Source organism: Vipera berus (genome assembly GCF_964194415.1).
Source record: "Vipera berus genome assembly, chromosome: 3".
Classification (NCBI taxonomy): Eukaryota; Metazoa; Chordata; class Lepidosauria; order Squamata; family Viperidae; genus Vipera; species Vipera berus.
This window is the reverse complement of record NC_138204.1, coordinates 212,032,284-212,055,516: the sequence shown is the minus strand read 5'-3', so window position 1 is coordinate 212,055,516 and position 23,233 is coordinate 212,032,284. Positions and strand designations below refer to the sequence as shown.

The window sequence follows — 23,233 nt, the reverse complement described above, 5'->3', positions numbered from 1 at the left end:
TAGCGCCTTTTCTATTTTCCATTTTCCTTCAACTTCTTTTCCTGCGCTTTTTGATTTTTCCTTGATCTTCCTTTGTTTTTTAACCTTACTTTATATTAGCTGTTACTAGTTTTTATTTTCTTTTTTTTAAAAAAATCTTTTTTTAATAAAAATTACGTAAAGAAAGGAACAAAAAATATCTTAACCTGTCACCTAAATGTTAAAGAATTGATAAGAGAGTGAAAGTGCCTGAGGGAGAGCTTATTCTCTCTCAAAGCACATTTTAAATAATGAAATTGCATTTGCCCCAGTGCTGGATTATAAATCAGTTTAAAATGGATGAGTCTTTCCAATGCAATATAGTTGAGTCCTGCTACTTTGAGATTAAAAAAAAAGTTATTTATAAATCGAACCTTTAGTGATTGCAATGAGAAAATTATCTCGACTATATATCCATGTTTCATGCACGGATTTATGCTCCAAAATTCGGAAGCAAGTTTTGGGGGCAATTTTCTCTGCTTGTGTTTTTTGTGTGTGTGTGTTTTATTATGATTAATATTAATTGTTGTTGTTGTTGTTAGTTGCGAAGTCGTGTCCGACCCATCGCGACCCTATGGACAATGTTCCTCCAGGCCTTCCTGTCCTCTACCATCTTCTGGAGTCCATTTAAGCTCACACCTAATGCTTCAGTGACTCCATCCGGCCACCTCATTCTCTGTCGTCCCCTTCTTCTCTTGCCCTCCACCTTTCCCAGCATGAGGCTCTTCTCCAGTGAGTCCTTCCTTCTCCTTAGGTGGCCAAAGGATTTGAGTTTTAGCTTCAGGATCTGGCCTTCTAAAGAGCAGTCAGGGTTGATCTCCTCTAGGACTGACCGGTTTGATCGCCTTGCATTCCAAGGGACTCGCAGGAGTCTTCTCCAGCACCATAGTTCAAAGGCTTCAATTCTTTGGCGCTCAGCCTTTCTTATGGTCCAGCTTTCACTGCCATACATTGCAACTGGGAAGACCATAGCTTTGACTATGCGCACTTTTGTTGGCAGGGTGATGTCTCTGCTTTTTAGTGTGCTGTCTAGATTTGCCATGGCTTTCCTCCCCAGGAGCAAGCGTCTTTTAATTTCTTGGCTGCACTCCCCGTCTGCGGTAATCTTGGAGCCCAGGAAAATAAAATCTGTCACTACGAATGTTCAGCATAGTTTTCTTTCAAAACTCGTTTGAAACCTGTCTTTAGAAAGGGATGCTAAATGGCTGGTCACGGCTAAGAGATTGCAGTTTGTAAAGCAGAGCAGTGTATGTGCGCTTATGTGTACGAGTCTGTGTGTTTGTGTGTGCATATATACGTGTGTGCATGAGAAATAATAAAATTTCCTACACTGTTCCCTCAGTGAGCTGTTTGATTACAGTCCTTCCTATGCGTTTTTGACTTTTTTGTTAATTTATTTTGGAGGGTGTTTTTTTTTTCCTTTCCTTTTTATTAAAAGCGCTTGTTTCTCTGTGCTAAATTTACCTCAGAAGGATAAGTAATGCCTTAATTTTATCCCCGTTGGTTTTGAGTGTTAACGCTTTTGTCAGTTCTTGGGGGCAGAAGTTAACTGTAATTGTATCTTTCTTTAGCACGGTTCAAAACCTACGTTTCACGGAGTTTGCATTTTAGATTCCAAAATAAAATTCCCCACATCTGCCTCCACTTCACGTTGTACCTCGTACAGTCCCAGTTTTCACGTGTGGCCGGTGAAGAACAGTAACAAAGGGGAAGAACAGGAATAGTAGTGCCAAACTGAAAGTTGTGGTTAAACGCTTCTTCTTCTGCCGTTAGAACGATTGTTTTTGGCCCGATCTTTAGTTTCTCCATCACCCCCATTTTCTTAACAGTGTTCATAAACTTAGGTGACGCTGTCTATTAATACTTTAATAACTTATAGCGATATCTGAGCGGTCCGGTTTGGTGTAGTGGTGAAGGCGTCAGACTAGAACCGTGGTGGCGAACCTATGGCACGCATGCCACAGGTGGCACGCAGAGCCCTCCCTGTGGGTGCACACGCCGTCGCCCCAGTCCTAGGCCTTCAGCTGGGTTTTAGAAAACCTTTTCGCTTTAGGCCTCTGCCGCCGTGCGCAAAAAAAAAAAAGGTTCAATCAATCAATCAATTTCAACTTCTCGCAGGGAAAAAAAAGATCTCGCAACGTTGGAATTGATTGATTGAACTTTTTAGTCCCACCCAGTCTGCCGTTACCACCCAATGGGCCACGCCCACCCAATGGGCCACACCCACCCAATGGGCCACGCCCACCCAGCACCTGACGATGCGTAAGTGGGGTTTGGGTTGCAGTTTGGGCACTCAGTCTCTAAAAGGTTCGCCATCGCTGGACCAGTAACTGGGCTGCCTTGAGTTCTAGTCCCACCTTGGGCAAGAAGCCCACTGGATGGCCTGGGGCCAGTCACACCCACTCAGCCGTAGAAAGCAGACAAAGGCAAACCATTTCTAAAAAGAAAGCTTGCTGAGAAAACCGCAAAGACTTGTCCGGTCTCAGGGAACTGGACACAACTGAATGGAAAGAAAAACTTATCTATGAATCAGCAGCCCCCAACCTTTTGGACACCAGGGACCGGTTCCACGGAGAGAGGTTTTTCCGTGGACCGGAGGGGGCGTGGTTTTGCGTGCTACCTGCATCCCGCGGATGGGCCTTCGCTTGTTTGCGCGGCCCAGTTGCTGGCATGCTGCGGACCGGTGGCGGTCCATGGACCGGGAGGGGGGCGGGTTGGGGACCCCTGTTGTAAACAATGTATGGATTCATTTTATAATGATGGATGCATTACCCACTGATATTTGCCCTCAATTTTTTTTAAGGTCTGCCCGTACACTTCAGCCTTCCTCGGGGGATGAAATTACCACCAGCGTGTCTGTCCAGCTGTACAACGGGGAGACTCAGCCACTCATCATTAAACTTGAAAATATTGGAACAGAACCTCTGGAGAAGCTGGAGGTCACATCAAAAATGGTCAACATAAAAGGTTAATATTAGTGGTTTTCCAACTGCTATAAAATCACTTCTGCTCCCCTCCCCCCACTCCCGGTGTTTTCCTATCAGCTGGGCTGATTTGTTTTAGTTTTTTTTATTCTCTCCATTTCCTTTTTCTAATTGGGATTGTGTTTGCTACACACTCCGTTGCTTTCCTATTCCTTGGCTCCATGTCAAATATTTATTGTTTGGAGTTTGTTTTCCCATGATAGAGCAATTCTGGCAACTTCAGAAATCTTAAGTTTCTTTGAAATCTATTTCCTCTTAAAATCTGTGTAAGTGATGTATACAGTCGACCTTCTTTTAAGGTGGGAGGGAGAAGTATTACATTTTGTCATGACCTCAAGTACTTCCACCATTCTTCTTGGAGGGGGCGATTTCTCTATTTTGCATACAATGTGTATATACTTTGTGTTATTTTCAGTCAACAGTAACCATCATGATGCGGGACATAATTGGTTTTATTCTTATTAGGAATCTCCAAATGTTCATAGCCAGATCTTACTACATGGGGTTGAAACCCATTAACCTCTCTCTCTCTTGAACTTAAAAGACAAGGCATACCATGTAAGATATATAAGACTCCTATGAGATGCTTATATTACATTACGCCATGTGGACTAGAATAGAATAACAACTTTATTGTCACTTTAAATGTACACTAATCAGCATACATTGAAATGAAATTTCATTGCACTCAGCTCTCAGGACTGGAGGTGAACAATCGATGGACTGTAGATCCCATTCTGATAGACTATATATATATGTGTGTGTTTGTGTGTGTGTGTGTGTGTGTAGGTAAAGTAAAGGTTCCCCCACACATGCGTGCTAGTCGTTTCCGACTCTAGGGGCCGGTGCTCATCTCCGTTTCAAAGCCGAAGAGCCAGCGCTTGTCCGAAGACGTCTCCGTGGTCATGTGGCCAGCATGACTAGACGCCAAAGGCGCACGGAACTCTGTTACTTTCCCACCGTAGTGGTCCCTATTTTTCTACTTGCATTTTTATGTGCTTTCAAACTGCTAGGTTGGCAGAAGCTGGGACGAGTAACAGGCGCTCACTTTGCTATGCGGCACTCGGGACTGCCGACCTTCTGATTGACAAGCTCAGCGTCCTAACCCACTGAGCCACCGCGTCCCATATGTGTGTGTGTGTGTGTAAATTATTCAAATTGCTGATAAAGAATTTTATTAGCAATTTGAATAATTTACACAAATAATGAGCTGTCATAAGTTGTGATACCTCCAATGACCAAAGATCTACACACACACACACACACACACACACACACACACACATAACAAATCTTATTTGTACATTTTTTGGCTTGCTAACAAAGAATAAAGGGAGACCGATATGATCATTTCAAACTTATTTGTTCTCATCAGTCAGCCATACCCTTCTGAGATTCGAACCTGGGCCGAGTGCGTCTTAAGCAGTTGTTTTAACCCCTAGGCCACAGGCTCTCTCTCTCTCTCTCTCTCTGTTAGCTGAGAAGCTCATACACAAATATGAGCTGCCACTGCTGTGGCTACTGCCTGTAGATGGCCTTGGGCTAGGCTGAAACAGGTAATAAGATTTGTCCCGTGTCTGGGACCAAGCAAGTGTATTCTGAATGCTTAACAAACATTTAACACATATCTCCCTTGCTTCTCAGCTAACAGAGAGAGAGAGAGCCTGTGGCCTAGGGGTTAAAACAACTGCTTAAGACACAGTCAGCCCAGGTTCGAATCTCAGAAGGGTATGGCTGACTGATGAAAACAAATAAGTTTGAAATGATCATATTGGTCTCCCTTTATTCTTTGTTAGCAAGCCAAAAAATTTACATGTGTCTGTGTGTGTGTGTGTGTGTGTGTGTGTGTGTGTGTGTGTGTGTGTGTGTGTCTGGATAGTTTCTGAAGTTAATTTATATGTTTTATTTACTTAATAAATTTATATGCCACCCATCTCATGCTTTGCTGTATGTAATCATGTAAAGTGCAATTATCTATGAGTTCAGTTCCCTGTACAGTAATGGATTTGAATCTCATAGAATAAGATCTGTCTATGTACGTTTAATGATTCCTATAAGGATAAAGAAGATTAATTTATGCCTTTTAAATCACCACAATTTGAATCCAGTATTCCTTTTCTCACCTTTCCAGCAGATTAACAGACATCTTCCGTTGTCTTTTTAGAAATTAGAATAGTGTAGCGTAGAATAGAATAGAGCAGAGCAGAGCAGAGCAGAGCAGAGCAGAGCAGAGCAGAATTCTTGATTGGACACACAAGGAATTTGTCTCCACTGCATAAGCAACAAGTGATAAATTGTGATCATAATCATAAAATCCAATCATCATAAATCATAAGATACAACATTCAGTGATAGTCATAGGATACTAAATAAGCAATCATAAATCACAATAGGATAGTAATAAAAGCAATCAACATTAATCATAAGATACAAACAACAAAGTTATAGTCATAAGAAACTAAGGAGAAGGATAATAGTAATACAGCCCTACTAGGTGGTTTGACCTCCCAGGGCATAAGACAGAGAATTAGTTGTTTAGCAGACTGATGGCATGAAACTGTCCTTATGTCTAGTTTTGGCATGCAAGGCCCTACAGCATCGTCTTGAGGGAAGACGTTGAAAGAGTTTGTGTCCAGGATGTGAGGGGTCTGTAGATATTTTCTTTATCTTGCTTTCTTGCTATGGAGTAGTTAGGTGTTTAAATAAATGGCACGCCAGCACTGGGAAATTTTAGCTCTTAATGTAACTGTTATTCACGCAGACATAAAAGACAAGTTTCGATTTGAATAATATATCAGGATGGATTGAAAGCTCTTGTTCTTTTTAAGCAGGGAGATTTATCGGCACTAATAAATGTAGTTTTCTAAAAATTCCCAATAGGCGATTTTTTACACATGTTTTAAATACATCACATATTGTGAAGAATTTCAAGTTCGTTCCAGGCTGTTTTTGACTAGGGCAGAGAAAACTGTTTTCCCCTCTCCAAAATCATATTTTGAGTTGAAATATAGGAATTGTCATTCTTATTACCTTGGGTAGAAGTAGAAGACTTATGTTTATGAAGACTAACCATAAAAACAAAAGTCAATAACGGAGAGTTCAAATCTTCAGATCCTAACGTAATGCAGATTTATCATTTTAAATGCGTTTTATGGAAAATTTTAATTCAGCATCAGATGAGACTTAATTTTAGGGTGCCTTCTAAGTCAACAATTTTTATATTCCATTACCTGATTAGGAAGGGAAAATCTTCTCTGTTGGTTCCTGAAAATAGTGGATAGATGGAATTCACCCTTTAGCAGCTCTTTTTGTTGTATTAACAGGAAAATTGAAGGATGATGGAAAGCAGGTGTTTTTTTAAATTTCTTGAGAAAGCATTAAAATCATTAACATCTCTGCAAATGCCGGAGTGTATGTATGTAACACTGGGTTGAAGGGTTATACGTTAATGGAGTTTGCATTTACATTTAACCTCTGTATGTTTTTATTTTAGGAAAAATGTTTGGCGACTTCTTGAGTTGGAATCTAGAAGACACACTTTCCCAGTTTCCTTTAAAGCCAGGAAGTATTGCTGTATTCACTGTGTATATTAAAGTCAAGCTTGATTTCTCCTGTCAAGAAAACCTTCTGCAAGATCTGAATGATGGTGGGTTGAAAGTTTTATCTAATATCAATCGCTAAATTTTAATTTTTGACATTTATATATTATTTTAATATATAAAATTGATATATTATATGAACCTTTTAGAGACCCCGAGGGCCCAAAAAAACTGCCCCGCCCCCTTGCCCCCACCCGCAGGACCACCCACCACCTCCACGGCTCGCCACAGCAGATTGTCCAGGCAGCTCAGCGGTGCCACGGCAGCCACGCCCTCCGCCCACACTCAGCAGCATCAGGGGGTGGAGTCTTGTCCCCGCTGCCCGGCTGCCATGTCTTTGGCTGCACTGCTCCGCGTGGGCCGTGCCCGGGGGGGGCTCTCTGGGGGGGGCTGCTGGTGAGGGTGCTGTGGGGGGAAGCGGGGCTGGGGCAACGGCGCACGTGCCCACAGAGAGGGCTCTGTGTGCCGCCTCTGGCACACGTGCCATAGGTTCGCCACCTCTGGTATAAGGTCTCCTGCTTGAGCAGGGGGTTGGACTAGATGACCTCCAAGGTCCCTTCCAACTCTGTGGTTCTAGAACTCCTGTTAAAAAGTACGGTTCATTCAAACTTTCGCCCAGGTTCGCCTGGTGCGCCAGTTGCGGCCCTATCTGGACCGGGATGCCCTGTGTACGGTCACTCATGTGCTCGTGACCTCTCGTCTGGACTACTGCAATGCTCTTTACATGGGGCTTCCCTTGAAGACCACTCGGAGGCTCCAACTGGTACAGAATGCGGCCGCGAGAGTTGTCTTGGGAGTTTCCCGGTACTCCCATGTTACACCTTTGCTCCGTGAGCTACATTGGTTACCAGTTGTCTTCTGGGTGACGTTCAAGGTTCTAGTTATGGTCTTTAAGTCCCTACATGGCATGGGTCCGGAGTACCTTGGGGACCACCTGCTGCCGGCGTCAACTTCCCTCCGCCCTGTGTGTTCCCACAGAGAGGGCCTCCTCGGGGTGCCTCCGGTCAGAGAATGTCGGCTGGTGGCCCCCAGGGGGAGGGCCTTCTCTGTGGGCGCTCCGGCTTTATGGAACCAGCTGCCGGTCGAGCTCCGGACGGCACCGGACCTTCGCTCCTTCCGGCACGGTCTGAAGACCCACTTATTCGAACAAGCTGGCCTGGCCTGATGGGGGGATTTTAGGGTTTTTAATGGGTTTTTATACTGTATTGTTTTACTGGGCGATTATTTAATTCTCTTTTTAATTTTTGTATTTGCTATTTATATGTGCCCTGTTCACCGCCCTGAGTCCCTCAGGAGAAGGGCGGTATATAAATTTAATAAATAATAATAATAATAATAATAATAATAATAATAATAATAATAATAATAATAATAATAATAATAATAATAATAATAATAATAATAATAATAAAAACTGGTTGGAGGGCTCCAGAAAGAGGCACACAAACATCATAGTAGACAGTCAGTGGAAGGTAATGGACTTCCGTTCTTATTCCTCCAGGCATGTGTGCAGAAAGCAAAAAAAAAAAAGGGGGGGGGAGGGAAAAAAATGATAGGATGGACTGCATTTGTGTATATATTTGAAATCTGCTTCCTCCTCTGCTTGAGTTATAAACTGTTTGGTACTGTGCTGTTATAAACACCTCATAAATGGCGGTGACTGTGGACTAAGCAGGCCATTTTTAGTTTATACCCCCAGAGCTCGTTAAAACCACCCAGCTCTAGAAATTCATAGTACAACGCAACGAATATGTTATTTCGTTAAAATAAAGTAAGAAGAAATGTCACGTGCTGCATTAAGTAAAAAATGTCCACATTTGGGAGATGACAGGTATGAATGATTTTCATTGTCACCTGTAAAACCTAGATACGGCTGATTTATCTTTAAAAGAATACCCAGTGATTTTTCATTTTACCTAAACAGATACATAGAATTTAGATTCAAATAATCGTAAGGAGGCCCATCAAACGGTAAATCTCATCACGTGTAAAATTAAGAAGAATAAAAACAAGGGTTACCGAGGGAGGACGGCAGTTGGGCCGATCGGAAGAACAAATGTTTTGCAAATAACAATCTTGAACCGAAGTCTGTGCTCCCTGGGAAGATGATTTTACATTTTTAGAACAATCTCCTCGAAGAGGCTGCCAAGTCCACAGCACCAGGTGCAACAAGCAGAGCGCTTTCTCAGAATGCAAAGTCTCGGAGGCTGACACGAAAGCAGGCAGTTTTTCAGTCCCTTGCTCCTAAACTGCTTCATGACCTATGGAACCAATCTTAACTCTTCGAACGGGTTGATAGATGATGATTGGCAGTTAGAGATTCATTTGCTAATCTGATTGGCAAAGTTAACAAACCCCCAAGGATAAACCTGTGTTGTCCTTGGTGTCAGAGGTTTTAGACTGATAACAATAATAGATTGTGAAATAACCCCCACCCCAAAGAGATATTATTTGAGGCTATCTGAAGTTTGCTTCGGGAAGCAATGTTAATTCATTTTTTCATTTTATTTATTTGTATCCCCCGCCTTTATGATTTTTACAAATAACTAGACGACAAACATATCCAGCCCACCTTCCTTCCTTCCTTCCTTCTATTTCCCTACAACAACCCTGTGAGGTGAGTTGGGCTGAGAGAGAATGACTAGCCTGAAGTCACTTAGCTGTTTTTCATGGGTAAGACAGGATTTGAATTCATAGTTTCCCACTTTCTAGCCTGGTGCTTAACAACCAGACTAAACTGATGTTCTATAAATATCCCTATTTAGAGCAGAAAATGACTGGGGTGTTCTTTAGTCTTGCTTTCTGAACCATGAAAATTAACTTTCTTTCTTTCTTTCTTTCTTTCTTTCTTTCTTTCTTTCTTTCTTTCTTTCTTTCTTTCTTTCTTTCTTTCTTTCTTTCTTTTTCCTTCCTTCCTTCCTTCCTTCCTTCCTTCCTTCCTTCCTTCCTTCCTTCCTTCCTTCCTTCCTTCCTTCCTTCTTTCCTTTTCCTCACCTGTCTTCCCTTCCCTCTTTTCCTTCCTTCCTTCCTTCCTTCCTCCCTTCCTCTTCCTCCCTCCCTTCCTTCATTTTTCCCTCTCTCCTCTCCTCTCCTCTCCTCCCTTCCCTTTTCTTTCTTTCTTTCTTTCTTTCTTTCTTTCTTTCTTTCTTTCTTTCTTTCTTTCTTTCTTTCTTTCTTTCTTTCTTTCTTTCTTTCTTTCTTCCTTTCCTTCCTTCCTTTCCCTCTTTTCCCTTTTCCTCCCTCCCTCCCTCCCTCCCTCCCTTCCTTCCCCTTCCTTCCTTCCTTCCTTCCTTCCTTCCTTCCTTCCTTCCTTCCTTCCTTCCTTCCTTCCTTCCTTCATTTTTCCCTCTCTCTTCCTTCCCTTCCCTTTTCTTTCTTTCTTTCTTTCTTTCTTTCTTTCTTTCTTTCTTTCTTTCTTTCTTTCTTTCTTTCTTTCTTTCTTTCTTTCTTTCTTTCTTTCTTCCTTCCTTCCTTCCTTCCTTCCTTCCTTCCTTCCTTCCTTCCTTCCTTCTTTCTTTCTTTACCTACCTACCTACCTACCTACCTACCTACATATGCGTGCACAGAGAGAGAGAGAGAGAAGGAGGGAGGGAGAGAATAATGGCAATTTAGCCCTTCATGTGACTTGTGTTCTTGTATGCTGCACATAAGCAAATTGAAGAAGGTGCACAAGGAATTGGAAAGCTTCTCGGGAGGACCTTCATATCCCACTTACTCTAGGATTGGAAAATGAACTGCTTGTTTTTTGTTTGTTGTGCTTATTTTTCTCATTGAGCAATCCATTCATTTCTGGGGTTAGAGTAAGGACTGCCTGTCTGCACTTCGTACAGTAAGCAGTCAGTGAGTAAGGGCTAGCTCCTTTTTCTAAGACCTGCAAAGGAATCTAACAAAGATCTGGGCACTGATTTATTTTATCTTAATTGGGTTTGCAAACGAATACAAGTGCCATACATCCCAGTTTCCCTCAGTCATGTTAAAACGTAACAGGCAAAATAAATATCAGAACAAACCAATGTCAGATATAGCAACCAACATAACAGCTGGTTGATATTTATTTAAATTGGATCAAAGCTAAAGGTTGAAATCCAATTCTTGCCTTTGAAATACCAGGTTAATAAGCTGTGGTCACCTTTCTCCTTTCAGAGAAAAGCTGCTTGTTTAACAGTCAATCATTTTGACAGCATAGCAATAAATATCTGTTATGATGCATTTCAGAAGGCAGGTTTGTAGTCACTTCTGTAACATGTAGAATGGTAAATAGACGTTTAATGCAAATCAGATAAATATTCTTGGTATAATATTTATGTTTATGGTTACTGATATGCTACTTGACAGACATGAATGCTGTTTTACTACATTATTTGCATTATTTGGTCACATTTATGCTTAGCATTTATATTACTTTAAAAATAAGTTGATTTCTTCCTCCTCAATCTTTTTTTTTTTAATACTGCTTTAGAATAAAATATTGCCAAAGCATGTTATCCCAATCACGAATAAGCTTTGGACCTCTATGCTTTTTGTCTTCACATAGTCAAATTGTCTAGCATGTTTAGTTCCGAATTAGCCACAATTTCTGATCAACACTGCAAAACAAAAGAGCAAGCTCTGATTTTAGTTGCAATTTGCAATTCTTCCAGCACTTCTCTTGGGATTATTGTCTCCATTCTTTTCAAATGGTGTAATCTTTTCTTTATATTATGCGACACATTCAAATTTATTTGAATTTTTTTTTTTAATCCCATTTATATCCCGCCCTTCTCCGAAGACTCAGGGCGACTTACAAGCTTAGCAGTAGCCTTCATTCTATGTATATGCCTGCTTATTAGGGCTTTCACACACACCCCAAGCGGCATTATTACAAAGTCAGCTTAATTGCCCCCAACAATCTGGGTCCTCATTTTACCTACCTCGGAAGGATGGAAGGCTGAGTCAACCTTGAGCCTGGTGGGACTCGAACCTGCACTAATTGCAGGCAGCTGGTGTTACTTAAGGAGGCATTAGCCCACTGCTCCACCAAGGCTCCTTATCGGTTGTGTTAGTGTACCATATAGAATTGAAATTATTCAACTGGATTTTAGCCTAATATATGGTGTTTGTTGACTATAGTTCAGTGTATCCTGTGAACAATGAAAATTGAGCTTAGTAAACTATGGGAAAACATACCGTGCAAACCACGATTTTTAGTTAAGAAGCTGGAAAGTATCCTAGAAGATGAAATATAGTAATTTTGACCTTTCCCCCATTTTGTAGATGGAATTAGCGTGAGTGGTCTCCCACTTTCCAGTCCCTTTCGGCAAGCGATAAAGCCACGTATGGAAAATAAACCTATAAATCCACAGGAAGCCACTAAAGTTGGTGACTTCAGTCACATAAAGGTAGGTGGTCGGTCTTGCAATAATGAGTTTTGTAACTTATATTAAATCAGGATTGGACAGTTGGCTTTCCCAAGGGAATCGCACGAGAAACTGAGGTTGTTGGGAAGGACTGCCGCCACCCCACTCCTGCCCCCTCCTCCTCAGTGGTGGGATTCAAACATCCGGTTCTCTGCGTGGTTGCAGGCCTAGACCTCTGAGGCCTAGAATGGACTTTCGGAAGTGACATTTGTGCACTTCCTGTAGGCTGTTCTAGGCCAGGGAGGCCTCCTCCAGGCCTCCGAGGCCTAGACCAGACTTCCGGAAGTGACATCACATCAATGAGCTTCCGGTGGGCCGTTCTAGGCCTGGGAGGTCTCCACTAGGCCTAGACCGGACTTCCGGAAGTGACATCCATGCACTTCTGGTGGGCCGTTCTAGGCCTCGGAGACCTCCTCCAGGCCTCCGAGGCCAAGAACGGACTTCTGGAAGCAGCATGGGTTCAGCCAGCTCTCCAAACTCAAGCTACCGGTTCTACCAAACCAGTGTAAACCGGCGGAATCCCACCACTGCCCCTCATCCCCTGCCCTGCCCCCTGCCCTCCCACCGCTGCCCCTTATCCCCCTGTTCTGTACCAGCCTGCTACAGGCCCTGCAGAAAAGGCAGGGACAACCCCTTTTACAAGAAGGCAAGAGGCTGGAACTAAGCCTGCCAAATTTATGGATACAAAAACAAACAAGACACAAACCATGAAACAGGAGCTATTCAACCGGTTGCCTTCAGCAAACCAGCCCTCCCACGCATTCCCCTTTTATACAGTTCAGGGCGTGGCTTCTCTCTGCCTCCTTCCGAGGTGCCCCATTGCCTTCCTCTGTTTACTCCGGATTGACTGCCTCCTGCGTCGGGCGTCCTTGAACAGGGCCAGCTGTGGGTCATCTTCATCCACGCTGTCAGGCTCACACAGCTGGGTCTGCGTCGTAACCAGATGGGAGGGGCCTGGCTGAGGGCTCTGTGGAGCCTCAATATTATTCTCAGCAAGCTCTCCAACACCCCCCTCCTCCTCCTCTGAGTCGTCCGACCCAACTGCCGAACCCACAGGCTGACCCTGAATCACAACACCCCCACTGCCAACACTGCAGGCCGGAAAGAGACAGACGGAGGGCCAAATATGGCCCACAGGCCATAAAATGCCAAGGCCTGTCTTAAATGCTTTCTGCTACAGTGCAATTTGTGTGCAATAGAAAAAAAACCATTTAGCTCGGTTGAACTGTGAAGTTCTTGGTACTCTCTGATGGTGGTTATTTGCTTCCAGATAACTCATTATTCAACTACTAGGTAACATCATCAGTGCTAGTGGGTGTGGGGTTTGCTGCTTGTTTATATTTATTTATGTTTTCCAATTTATACAACCATAATCTGAGTATTGATCCCTGTTCATCTGAGTATTGGAGGGAATGTATTATACTCTTTTTCCTCCCTTCCTTTGATTGTTATTGTCTTTTTTGCAGCGTGTAAATGTGATTTATATCTATAGCCGATTTGTTTGAATGCCAAACTTCAGGAATTCCCTGGCATTTTTGAATGTGGCTTGATCTTTGCATCTGAATATCAAGCTTCTTTAGAAGAACTTGTGTACGTTCTTTAGGTCGTAAATGAAATAACATATTAAATTGTCCAAGCAAAGGTTGGTTCTCCCATAAAGCTGGGAAAGGAGCCCTTGTAATACTCTAGCGAGGCATTTATACTTTATTAGTTAAGTATTAGCTATTTGGCATGTCTCCGACATCTGTCTCCAAATTCACACAATTTAACATAGGAACTTTTTATAGAAATTACTTATGTCAGCCTGACCTACAAATTAGTTTGAGTATATATTCATTTTCTTTAACATCTTTTACAGCTAACCCAGTCATAAATGAATATATTTGTAGAGCAGTTAAAATTTGGAAATATCTGGTATATCTCAATAAAAGATATTCCATTCTTATTTTAATTTATACTGCTGCTGCAGGAATAGCCAAAAACCATCATTGGAAATGGTTTTTTATGTTGGAATTTCCGTGACAGGTCAAGAGTAGAAGACAGATGGAGCATGAATATATGAAACTTGCCATAGGAAAGCAATCTTGGGGAAGAGGATCCTTCCTTCCTTCCTTCCTTCCTTCCTTCCTTCCTTCCTTCCTTCCTTCCTTCCTTCCTTCCTTCCTTCCTTCCTTCCTTCCTTCCTTCCTTCCTTCCTCTTTCTTTCTTTCTTTCTTTCCTTTCTTTCCTTTCTTTCTTTCTTTCTTTCTTTCTTTCTTTCTTTCTTTCTTTCTTTCTTTCTTTCTTTCTTTCTTTCTTTCTTTCTTTCTTTCTTTCTTCCCTCAATCCCTCCCTCCCTCCCTCCCTCTTCAGTGACCTCACACACTGATAGAAACCCCCTGTGAATTCCAAACCTTAGCCCTTCGCTCCCCCCTCAAAACTGTAGGCAAGCTGGAAGCATCAGGGCAGTTCTGATGCAAGGGGTCTTCATAGTTTAACACCTGAAGTTCAACCTTCTGTTGTTATGTCACATATTCTTTTCTATTCTGTTCTGTCCTGTCCTGTCCTGTCCTGTTCTGTTCTATTCTACCCCACCCCACCCCACCCCACCACACCCCACTCCATATTCTATTCTATTCTATTCTATTCTATTCTATTCTATTCTATTCTATTCTATTCTATTCTATTCTATTCTATTCTATTCTATTCTATTCTATTCTATTCTATTCTATTCTATTCTATTCTACTCTACTCCACTATTTTCTTTTCTTTTCTACTCTACTCTACTCTACTCTACTCTACTCTACTCTACTCCACTATATTCTATTCTATTCTACTCTACTCTACTCTACTCTACTCTACTCTACTCTACTCTACTCTACTCTACTGTATTCCATTCCACTCCACTCCTTTCCACTCCACTCCACTCCACTCCACTTGGTGATGCAGTGATTAGAACACAGTTTTGCAGGCTAATTCTGCTGACTGCCAGCAGTTCGATTCTCACTGGCCCAAGTTTGACTCAGCCTTCCACCCTTCCCAGGATGTTAAAATGAGGACCCAGATTGTTGGGGGCAATAGGCTGACTCTGTAAACCACTTCAGAGAAGGCTTGTAAAGCACCATGAAGCATATGTGCTATTGCTATGGCTACCCTGCTCCTCAAGCTGAGAACCACCCTTTTGGCCTTCCCCAAAAGCCTCGAAGCCTGACTCGGCCGATTGGACGGCGGCCGCAATGCCGGCGCCCCTTGCCGAAGGTGCTCAATAGCACGAGAAGACGATTCCACCTCCGCCTCCTGTCTTACGTATTGGTTCCTACTTTGGGGCCAGTTCTTGTTCATTTTTAACCCTCTTCTTTTGAACGCTTTCCCCTTTTTAACCTTTGAACCTTCCCGCTTTCGTGACGTCGCAAGCCGCCCAGTTTGGCTCCGACCCCGTTGAATAGGCCAAGATTTCTCGCCCGCCGCTTTGCCTTTTTTTCCCCCTCCCTATCGCGTCTGCCCCGCTTGCCGCCGCGAAAGGGAGTCTCGGCGGGGAGAGGCCAGAGACTGGTCGCCCGGCCTTGTCTCGCCCTGCGGCGTCGACGTTCCTTTTTGAACGAGGTGAAGGGAGAAATTTGAAATTCACCCCGGGTAGGCACGCGAGAGTGCTTCTGAGGCCAAGTGCACAAACGCAGCCTTGTCGGGCTATTTTTAGACTGCCGCTGTCGATCCCGGCTGCTGTTTAAAGATTCAGCTGAGATTGCTAATAGCAGGCTATTTATATCCCTTCTGTCAGTTGCCACACGCCGCATAAACTCCCTTGGAGATGATAATTCTATTCCCGGAGACCCTGCCAGCGTGACGCCGGCTCCCTTCGTTGAAAGACACCGCTCCCACCTCCCTTATATGCTACTTTCCTGAAACGTAAAGTGCCCATATTAATGTACTTTTTTTCTTTTCTTTTCTTTCTTTCTTTTTTTTTTTTCAAGGGTAACTTTAGGAGCAAGTTACCCACTTAGCGATTGAAGGCGGGAGTCCGTCAGCCAAGTTAAAGCTGTCTGGCTCTTCAAAGAGTTTCTCACGGCGGGGTAAAACCTAAAAGCAAAAGTAGAATGCTTTTGAGTTATTTATGGTTACGGCGTCGTAGACTTTTTTCCTTCTTTTTTTTTTCTTTTTCCGGAGGTAGAATTTTTATTTGTTTGCCAATTTGCCTGTGCGTGTGTGTGTGTGCGTGTGTGTGTGTGTGTGTGTGTGTGTGTGTGTGTGAAGTCCCACCGTTGCTAGGAAACAGATATTTCAGAAAGTCAGCTTGGGCAGGCAGTTGCCATAGCATTGCGCTCACCGAGCAAATACAGCGTATCTCTTTATTGATTCCCCAGATGAGCTGGGCGTGTATGTATTTAGATATGAATTTAGATATGCATTTGAACTTTGCTCAGCATTGTGGTGGTCGCTGTGTGGAGCCTGGGTAGCTGGGGTGAGACTCGAACCAGTTTTGAACCGGAAAATAGCTTGACAAAGGAAGAATCAGTTGTACTACTTACATACACCTGGGAAAGAGTTGCAAATTGGATGCATTGAGCTCAACCAGAATAGAGCCAGAAGGGACCTTGGAGGTCTTCTAGTCCAACCCCTGTTGTGATTCAGGGTCAGCCTGTGGGTTCGGCAGTTGGGTCGGACGACTCAGAGGAGGAGGGGGGTGTTGAAGAGCTTGCTGAGGGGGTTGAAGATCTTGCTGATGAGAGCCCTCAGCCAGGCTCCTCCCACTTGGTCACCACGGAGACCCAGCTGTGTGAGCCTGACAGCGTGGATGAAGATGACCCACAGCTGGCCCTGTTCAAGGACGCCCGACGCAGGAGGCAGTCAATTAGGAGTAAACAGAGGAAGGCAATGGGGCTTCTCGGAAGGAGGCAGAGAGAAGCCACGCCCTGAACTCTATATAAGGGGAATGTGTGGGAGGGCTGGTTTGCTGAAGGCAACCGCTTGGATAGTTCATGTTTCTTAAAGCTCCTGTTTCTTGGTTCGTGTCTTTGTTTTTGTAGCTATAAATTTGGCAGGCGTAATTCCAGCCTCTTGCCGGTTGTAAAGGGGTTGTCCCTGCCTTTTCTTCAGGGCCGGTAGCAGGCTGGTACAGAACAACCCCCTGCTCAGGCTAGAAGGTCTTCAAACATCTTTTTTAACCTTCTTTTCTTTTCTTTTTTTCAATTGATCAATCAATTAGAATAAAGCTGATTGGAGGTCATCTAGTCCAACCGCCTGCTCAAGCAGGCGATCCTATACCCTTTCAGACAGGTGGCTTTACCCCTGTCTCTTTTTTGTGGGAGCCTCTCAAATACTGGAAGACTGCTATCATGTCCCCCCTGGTCCTTCTTTTCTCTAGAAACTAATCAAGGAGAGAAGCAACCTAGAACTAAGGAGAAACTTCCCGACAGTTAGAACAATCAACCAGTGGAACAACCTGCCTCCAGAAGCTGTGAATGCTCCAACACTGGAGGTTTTTAAGATGATACTGGACAGCCATTTATCTGAAATGGTATAGGGTTTCCTGCCTGAGCAGGGGGTTGGACATAATAATAATAATAATTAATAATAATAATAATAATAATAATAATAATAATAATAATAATAATAATAATAATAATAAATAATAATAATTGTTATTATTGTTATTATTGTTATTATTGTTATTGTTGTTGTTGTTATTGTTGTTGTTGTTGTTATTATTATTATTGTTGTTGTTGTTGTTATTATTATTATTATTATTATTATTATTATTATTATTATTATTATTATTATTTTATTTATATACCGCCCTTCTCCCGAAGGACTCAGGGCGGTGAACAGGGCAAACATATAAAAGTACAGGAATACAAAAACTAAAAAAGAATTAAACAAGATGCCCAAGTTAAAACAGTAGATTAAAATACATTTAAAATAACAATAAAATCCAAACCCATCCCCCATCAGGCCAGGCCGGCTTGTTCGAACAAATAAGTCTTCAGATCGCGTCGGAAGGAGCGAAGGTTGGGCGCCATCCGGAGCTCAACCGGCAAATGATTCCATAAATCCGGGGCGCCCACAGAGAAGGACCTCCCCCTGGGGGCCACCAGACCTCCAAGGTCCCTTCCAACTTTATTATTATTATTATTATGAGACCAGCCATACCCAATTCCTGCAACCGTTCTTCAGATGTTTTAGTCTCTAGGCCTACGTTAGTTTTGAATATGTAGTTAGTTAGAATTTATTTAGTACTTATTTAATATATAGGTTGTAAACATGCAGAAGAGGCCCTCATCCTGCAGTGAATAGACCACAGGTCTGCAACCCGCGGCTTCGGAGCCGCATGCGGCTCTTTCAGCCGTCTCCTGCGGCTCCCGGTCCTCTGCCATGTGCAGTCCAAAAAAAAAAAGTGGGCTAAAAAAGTTCAACCAATCAATTCGAATATGCAGGGTAGGTGCATATCTCGCCTTGGCTCCACTCTTCAGTCAAACCCTGTTCTGCGCATGCGCACATATTTTTTGCGGCTCCCAGTTTTTCCTTTTGTGAGGGAACCGGTTCCGAGTGGCTCTTTCACTGTTTGAGGTTGCTGACCCCTGGAATAGACAGTGGCTCAAATGAAGTTAGTTTTGATTTGATGTTGTTAGCAAATGAGAACCACCACACGCATAATGCCTCAAATGTAGACTCTGCTTTGGTTGCCAATACGTTTCTGAGTCCAATTCAAAATGTTTATTTTAACCTATGAAGCCTACATGGCTTGTCTCCTGGTATATATAAAATTCCCTTTTCCACTTTGACACAAAAATTACGTAGTCCCCAGAAAAATCTGTTAGCAGCCCTCAAGACCAAGAGATGAAGGAAGCAAATCCTAAGCATTTGGGAGTAAGAACAATTTATCTCACTGACTTTACTAACTCCCAGATTTCCTCAGTTGCTTTTTTCTTTGTGAACATAAGCATGCATGCATATGTGTGCAAGCGAAATAAATGTTATCTATGAGACAATGTTTTGTATGTACTGTAGGTGCACTAGTGGATTCATGAATTCGGCAAATGAGATACCTTATTATATAGGCAGTTAAAATCAATAAGCATTAATTCAGGGCAGGATCATCTTAAATGCAGGTCTATTTTCCTTTACCTTTTGGCTAATTACAAGGTCATTCTACTGTTTCACTGCTCACAAATTGGAAATAAAAACTGACAAAGTAAGGGCTGCCGTAGTTTTTGCACACACAAGAAATACCTTTGATGAAACTCTTCGATTGTGTCAATTGCATTAATAGGAAAAGTGTCAAGGGCCGGGGAAATCAGAAGATCCAGGCAGTTCAAATGGGTAAAAAAATTTATCGCAAGCTTAAGCTCCCTATAAGAATCTGAACTATTAACAGCCGAAGCAAATTGGCGGCAGGTATGAGTCAGTGGAATTCAAGGTGGGCTGGGCTTAGATCTCTTGTGGATGCTCAGGGACTCATGACCGATAATGTGTTTGACTCCTCCTCCCTCGGGCTTAGCCTGGTCATCTCCTGCAAAAAGCCAACTTTACCAAATGAAGCAATTCCTACTGTGGCAATAAAGTGAAGTTGCACGACTACTCTGAACCGAATGTAGCCTTCATGTTTATATTATAAAAATGTTCGCTGACTTGACCTTATTCATGTTTCTTTTCTTTTTCTCTCTTCGTTCTGTTCCAATTTTTGGGTCGTCTGTCTATGTTTGCTTTTGGAACATACAAAAAAGAAGGTTGCTTTCAGATCAAGGCATAGAGAGAAATTAAAGAGGCTGTTTTAAATGTCAGCATACCTTAGTTACTGGATGAAAAATGGAGAAGAACTCATTATTAGCCTGAGTTCATATAGTAGTCAAGTGGGATAAAGCTTGGTGATTCTGAATGGAGGGGAGAGTGCTTGATACTGAATTATCCATGTTGGAATGTCTCACATATATTATATATAGCTTGCAATAAAAGAGAATATTTGTAGCCCAGCATTGAAATGAGGGGTCCTTGGTGTTCTCTGAGCTTGGTTATTTTCTTGCAAACATTTTATTACCCACCTAGGGAACATCATCAGTGTTAGAAAGGAGTGGATTGACATGGAGGCATCTTCTGTAAAAAGAGGCTTGGTTGATGTGAACACTGAAAATTGGCTTACATAAGGTTCTGAAATTTGAAAATGTAGATAGTCCTTGATAGACAACCACAATTGAGCCTGGAATTTTGGACATAGGTTCTTTCAGTTATTAGGAGGATCAGCCTGTGACTTGACTTAGTTTTATTACCATTTTTATGATACAGTGTTTCCCTGAAAATAAGACCGGGTCTTATTTTTTTTTTGCCCGCAAAAGAGGCACCAACAGCCTCACCCAGCCAGTCCACTTCTTCAGTGGCCGAAGTTCTGCAGCTGCATTCGGGCCTGCATTTTGCAGTCAGGCCTTTCCAGAAGGCCTAAGCAGCCGAGTACCGAGCTACGGATTCAATCCTAGGTGCTTTTCTGGCATGTTTGGCTCTTGCACTTATTGCAAAATGGACAGACATGTTAGCTCAGGTAGTCTTCAGCTTACAACAGTTCATTTCGTGACTGTTCAAAGTTACAACAAAACTGAAAAAAGGCCACTTATGACCATTTTTCACACTTACGACAGTCGCAGCATCCCCACGGCCATGTGATCAAAATTCCAAATTGGCAACTGACTCATATTATGATGGTTGCATGTCCAGGAACATGTGATTGCCTTTTGCGCCCTTCTGACAAGCAAACCCAGTGGGGAAGCCAGATTCACTTAACAGCCGTGATCCTAACATAACTATGCAGTGATTCACTTAACAACGGTGGCATGAAAGGTGGTAAAATGGGGGCCAAATTCACTTAACATCTGTTTCACTTAGCAACAGAAAAGTTGAGCTCAATTGTGGCCGTACGTTGAGGATTACCTGTATTCTTTTGTGTAGTAGCAACAGCATATTGTGTTCATATTCAAGTGTCCTCTGATCTCTTCATTTTCATCCCTTTGTGTGGAAAAACAGGTGAATTGCCAGATTGTGTGCACAAAGGGTTTTGGATTACAAGTTTTATCTGAGGGGACTTAATACTGTTTTACACACACACACACACACACACACACACACGTCAATAAACATTTAAAAACCCTACAGAAAAAAAAAAACCACCCTGCAAGAAGAAACGACACAATGCAGGCTCTAATTTTTTGTGTGAAAACGTTTCTTTGTTAAAAGGTTTAATGTAGAAAAAAGTAGTAATTTGTAAGCCAATATTCCGATCTCTGCGGTGCTCAATGTTGCAGTTGCACTCTTAATCTTGGAATAAATAATCGTGGGTTGGTGTTTTTTTTTTTGGCAATAATACGGAGACAGAGCTACCTATTAAAATCCACATGTTTATCTTAAGTCTTTTTTTAAAAAAACCTGTGTTATCTAATTGCTTGGTTGACATTTAAAACACTCGACTTTTCTACTGATGCATATTTTTGTAACCTCGTAATTCTTTCTGCTCTGTTATAGCCATCTCAAGTCTTAGCCAAGTGCATGTTTTGATGACCTCTAGATGTTTGAAGTTATGGAGCAGAAGGAGTATAATTACCCGTTTGGAATTTAGCCAGATCACCAGGGTTAATATTATTTCTCTTAGAAAAAAGTCATCAGGGAGATCCTAATGACAGCACTGGGGCTCCAGTTATTAGTTCTAGATGAAAGATGTTTCCTTAGTGTAACAGTAGGGGCTTTACGGGGCTCAAGCACATTTCCACTTCTGAAAGCACACAGAGATTTTCATTTGCTCACTGCTTCAGATAGGAAGGCTTAATTTCTCCTTAGTTCTAGGTTGCTTCTCTCCTTGGTTAATTTCCATCCGTTGCTTCTCGTCCTGCCTTCAGGTGCTTTGGAGAATAGCTTGACTCCCTCTTCTTTGGGGCAGCCCCTGAGATATTGGAAGGCTGCTATCATGTCACCCCTCACCCTTCTCTTCATTAAACTAGACATACCCAATTCCAGCAACCGTTCCTTATATGTTTTAGCCTGCAGTCCCCTGATCATCTTTGTTGCTCTTCTCTGCCCTCTTTCTAGAGTCTAGTCCCGCCTTAGGCATGAAATATAACATCTGACAAGCCTGATTTTCAATTTTAGACTTATGTCGTGTCTGCAGAAGAATGCTGTTCGAGCTTTCTCTATCCTTGTCTTTAAATAATAATAATAATAATAATAATAATAATAATAATAATAATAATAATAATAATAATAATAATAATAATAATAATAATAATAATAATAATAATAATAATAATAATAATGAGGAGGAGGAGGAGGAGGAGGAGGAGAAGGAAGAAGAAGAAGTTGGAAGGGACCTTGGAGGTCATCTAGTCCAACCCCCTGCTCAAGCAGGAAACCCTATACCATTTCGGACAAATGGCTGTCCAGTCTCTTCTTAAAAACTTCCAGTGTTGGAGCATTCACCGTTTCTGGAGGCAGGTTCTTCCACCGGTTAATTGTTTTAACTGTCAGGAAGTTTCTCCTTAGTTCTAGGTTGCTTCTCTCTTTGGTTAGTTTCCAACCGTTGCTTCTTGTCCTGCCTTCAGGCACTTTGGAGAATAGTTTGACTCCCTCTTCTTTGGGGCAGCCCCTGTGATACTGGAACACTGCTGTCATGTCACCCCTCGTCCTTCTCTTCTTTAGACTAGACATACCCAATTCCAGCAACCATTCCTTATAGTATATTTTATGTATATTTGATAGTAAAGAAATTATTGTCCATTTCAGAAAAGGCAGGTACAGCCACACTCCTCTGTTGTATTAATGATTCACCTGTGGAGATGGTTAGCAGCATCACATTTCTGGGTGTGAAGCTAATGAGTAGGCTGGCTTGGTTGCTCAACAGTGAGACACAGGTGGAGCAGGCACAAGAGCACGTGCATTTTCTGCGTCGCCTGAGAAAAGCACATCTTCCTTCCCCTGTCGTGACCACTTTCTACAGAGGGACGATCGGGAGCGTCCTGTCATACAGCATCTTTGGTCACCATGATGTAAAAAAGATGTCGAGACTCTAGAAAGGGTACAGAGAAGAGCAACAAAGATGATTGGGGGACTGGAGGCTAAAACATACAGGGAACGGTTGCTGGAATTGGGTATGTGTAGTTTAACAAAGAGAAGGGTGAGGGGTGACATGATAGCAGCGTTCCAATATCTCAGGGGCTGCCCCAAAGAAGAGGGAGTCAAGCTATTCTCCAAAGCGCCTGAAAGCAGGACAAGAAGCAATGGATGGAAA

At 42.5% G+C, this 23,233-nt stretch overlaps 1 protein-coding gene across 2 annotated transcripts in view; it reads left to right on the top strand.

Moving 5' to 3' along the window:
* TRAPPC9 (trafficking protein particle complex subunit 9) overlaps positions 1-23,233 on the top strand; it is a 353,693-nt gene that overhangs the window by 61,405 nt on the left and 269,055 nt on the right. For both annotated transcript variants that reach the window (XM_081323018.1, XM_081323017.1), the window contains 3 exons: positions 2,822-2,985; positions 6,496-6,648; positions 11,855-11,979. In XM_081323018.1, the coding sequence (XP_081179144.1) occupies positions 2,822-2,985; positions 6,496-6,648; positions 11,855-11,979 (442 nt within the window). The remainder of the gene's footprint in view (positions 1-2,821; positions 2,986-6,495; positions 6,649-11,854; positions 11,980-23,233) is intronic.